The sequence below is a fragment of the Varroa jacobsoni genome, unplaced genomic scaffold, assembly GCF_002532875.2.
Source record: "Varroa jacobsoni isolate VJ856 unplaced genomic scaffold, vjacob_1.0 scaffold_115, whole genome shotgun sequence".
Lineage (NCBI taxonomy): Eukaryota > Metazoa > Arthropoda > Arachnida > Mesostigmata > Varroidae > Varroa > Varroa jacobsoni.
The window spans coordinates 197,626-201,191 of record NW_019213017.1 but is presented as its reverse complement, the minus strand read 5'-3'; the positions used below and the strand labels follow the sequence as shown (position 1 = coordinate 201,191).

General features: G+C 40.1%; 1 protein-coding gene across 1 annotated transcript in view; it reads right to left on the bottom strand.

Annotated features, from left to right (window-relative positions):
* Positions 1-697: 697 nt before the first annotated feature.
* LOC111266445 (cell adhesion molecule Dscam1) overlaps positions 698-3,566 on the bottom strand; it is a 90,584-nt gene continuing 87,715 nt past the window's right edge. The window contains exon 33 of the mRNA XM_086970917.1: positions 698-3,346. Within this exon, the coding sequence (XP_086827043.1) occupies positions 3,276-3,346 (71 nt within the window). The 3' untranslated portion in view covers positions 698-3,275. The remainder of the gene's footprint in view (positions 3,347-3,566) is intronic.

The window sequence follows — 3,566 nt, the reverse complement described above, 5'->3', positions numbered from 1 at the left end:
GTGGAATATTCATATTTAGCTAGAGGACACAAAACGGTGTTAATTTTTTAGAGGGCTATAATATATAGTATATGATAAAGCTTAACTTTTCTACATACTACCCGATCGATAACTATCAGCTTTTTCTGAACTCTATGTATAGCAAAGAATATGCTTCAAAAACATCTTGAGTATTGGCTCGACGATCTACGTTAATAACTGGAAAACTGTTTTTTTTTCTTTTTTTATTTAAGTAGCTAATAAATAGCGTACTGTTAGTACGTGTCAGTTGAGAAGCTGAGATCTTGACGACACGGTCTATCTAGAATAGGTGCTTTATACTGGAAGAATATCTGAATGTTATTGTTGAAGAATCTATATTTCTTCGGATCTTCCAAGCGCGTCTTTAATGGTTTGATGATTTATCTATGTATTCTTGTTCGAAAATTTAGTCAGTCATATCTTGCTCCAATGCATTGATACTGACGTCAATAGTCAATTGAAGAACTCCTCAATTGTCATACTAAGCTGTGTCGTGTTCTCAAGCAGGTTTACAGTTCAAGGACTTATCTCGAGCTTGTAATGTAAGCCTCCTTAACGAAAGGATATTCTCTGTTTTAACCTATCTTGTTTATAACATATGGCCACAAGCATCGCAATTACATTCTCCAAACCTGCTAAACATAGCTATCGAGGACGAGTGTATAAATAAGGACAATTTTTGTTATGAGTAAAAATATAAATATTCATTTTTATTTCGTTAAATATCATCGTTATTATTACTTTAGAATTATAGTTACAGTCATCGTTGACGCAAATTTTTCTGACGATGCCACGAGCGAACGAGTGTCCAAGCGAAGAGACCTTTGTCACTATCGACTTGTATGTTATTTCTAGATATTTTCCTCACGCTAGAAAGAAGTTAAGGGCCGATTGCATCCTTTACAACCATTTTCCCGTTGCCTCTACGTAAACATTTGATTTCTTTTACACTTTCGCGTGTCTGACACGATCCTCCGCTACATCGATCAGGCACCGCCAGCGTTTGCCTATGGCCCGCAGATCCACAAAAAACCATGTTTTCTTTTCGATTTCGGACGAGTTCTTTACGGCCCAGCCTCAACATTATATCTTTCGGTTGTTAATTTTTCCACTTACTTGAATTTATTAGAAAGTTTGCCTAACCACAAAATATATTATTGCATAACGAGACGATGTTTGGTTCTTCCTTCTTTTTGATCTCCATTTTGTCAACCTTATCCCTACGCGCACGGCAGCGAGCTCTAACGTTTTTTCTGCTCCTCCTTTTGTAAACGCTCTATTATAGTCTTATTGTTTCGTATGCGCCATCAGTTGCCATATGCTGCGTTGTGATCTGGTTGTGGACGCATTGCATCAGTTATCTTAATTTTATTATTGTATTTATTAGAGATTATCAAGACCGTCATTGCCGGCCTTGTAGCAAATGCTTCAGGCCGTGATTGGCCGACTGACAGTCACCGTCATGCGTTTATGTCAACGTATGGTTGCTTTCGCGGGAAGTTTCTAACGCTGTCAGCGTTTAGCAGGTGCTGTTTAACAGATGCTGAACCGGAGACACGATATCATCATTAGGTTTTTTTTTCATTTTTAATTACCTATTGCGCTACCTACCTTACTTATTGATCGTCGTTGGGCCACAGCATCGAACTTCGTTGAGACGGAAATGAATTGACGCATATTGCGGCTCACCACCGTTTACTACTTTTCTACATTACGCAACCTTTACGCAGTCAACAAACGAAGACGTAATTCATACGCCGATCGAACCGTTCACGCTTTTACGACGTCGTTGTAGGTGTATCTAAATGTATCCAGTTGAACTAAGTCACTAGTATGTCAGACATTTGTTAGAGTGGAAAGACGCCTCCTATATGCTCTTTTTTCTTCATCAACTTTCTCACCCGATACAGGCCTCCCGTCGCTACGACTGCCATTCTATGTTCCCATTGCCATCCCGCGGTGGCACTCAGTTGAGATGATCGGGCCCGAGCACGGGTAATCGTTATCGGCCTTGTCGTTCCTTTACCTTATTTTCGTTAGCTTTTTACAGTATTTGTTTCTAAGGGCGTAATGGCATACTGAACAGCTCGTCGAGCATGGCTATTCATTGAAGGAATCGACCATTATTTAATCAATCAGTGCAGCGCGGCCAGTATGGCCTCTCTATTTACCAACACACTGATTTATTTCGACTAGTATCGTCGTTCGAGCTCTCAACGGGACCGTTTACCAGATATTCAGTAGACGTCTTCCTAGATACCGTTTCATTGTTTCATTCTCTTTGCATCTACAATCATTCGTCCATCATCTGTCGCTATCATTTTGCTAATTATTTCCAGTTCTCTTCTTTGACTGAGTTGTCCTTTACAAGCATATGTACAGTCTCGGAGCAACACTTCAGGTTCTAACATCGCCGTCTCGCATTTTCAGGATAAACGCAACAAAGTTAATAGCAGTAGCTATAATGGTAATACTAGTTTCCATGATCGTAATATCCATCAGTGATCAATCATTACTCTGTTATTATTAAGACAGCTCTAAACAATCACTACTGTGCAGAGTCTCATAAGCTCTTTCGTATTGGGTTCGTTTTTAATTTATTTATATATTCGTTACCTTAGGCCACACGGAGCTTTCTGTCCTTCGGTGCGAAGCTATCACATCAACGCCGTCGGCATCGTTGCCGTCACCGTTTGTTGATGTCACAGCTGTTACGGTTATTGTATTGTCTTTATTTCGGCATTGTCGAGCGCTTATTTGATATCTTCTTGTACCATTTGTGTGAGTGTTCCTTATGTAACGCTGTCTGCCTATGTACACGTAATATTTTTACAGAGCTTTCCCGTTCGTTTGTCTAGCCGGAAGTTGTCAAAGACCTATGAAACATGCAGATGTCACGGACGAAGATTTTCCTTGCGTGAGATAGTACACCATCTATGTGTATCAGTTAAATTAGCTATGATTTAGTTCGCCAAATAACGCAGAGTAACTGTTCTTCTAAAACAATATTCGAGGTTTTATTCAAAGATTGTATAGAATTTGAAAGGGTGTGATTGAGTAGCCGCCGACAACGACAGGCCATTGAGGTCCCAGCGTTTAGTCATCGTCATAGACGTGGTTCTGTTCTTTTCAAATCATCCGCCCTGTCGAGACTCACTTAGAAACACGCTTACAGATGGTTTATTCGTTTGATTTTCTACACAAGTATACACTAAACGTTTCGTGCATTGCTATTGGTTCCGTTCGTCCTTTTATTATAAAAACTTGCGTTCAGGTGGCGGTAGGGCAACGCGATACGAGAAATTATAGGCGCTGCTTGTATCACCTGTAATTTATGAAAAACACACAGCAGAACAATCGTGGTAAAAACAAACGAGTTTGTGTGTCTTTTTCCCTAGCCAAGTCTAGGGATGGTGGTTTCTCTTTTGATATCTGTTCGATATTGTCTCTATCTAAAAGCGACCCCGTCCGTCTTGCTATCGCGGCAATGCAAAATGCACAGTGGACGTACGCACCTCGTTAGAAGGAACGGACAATACTTGTAT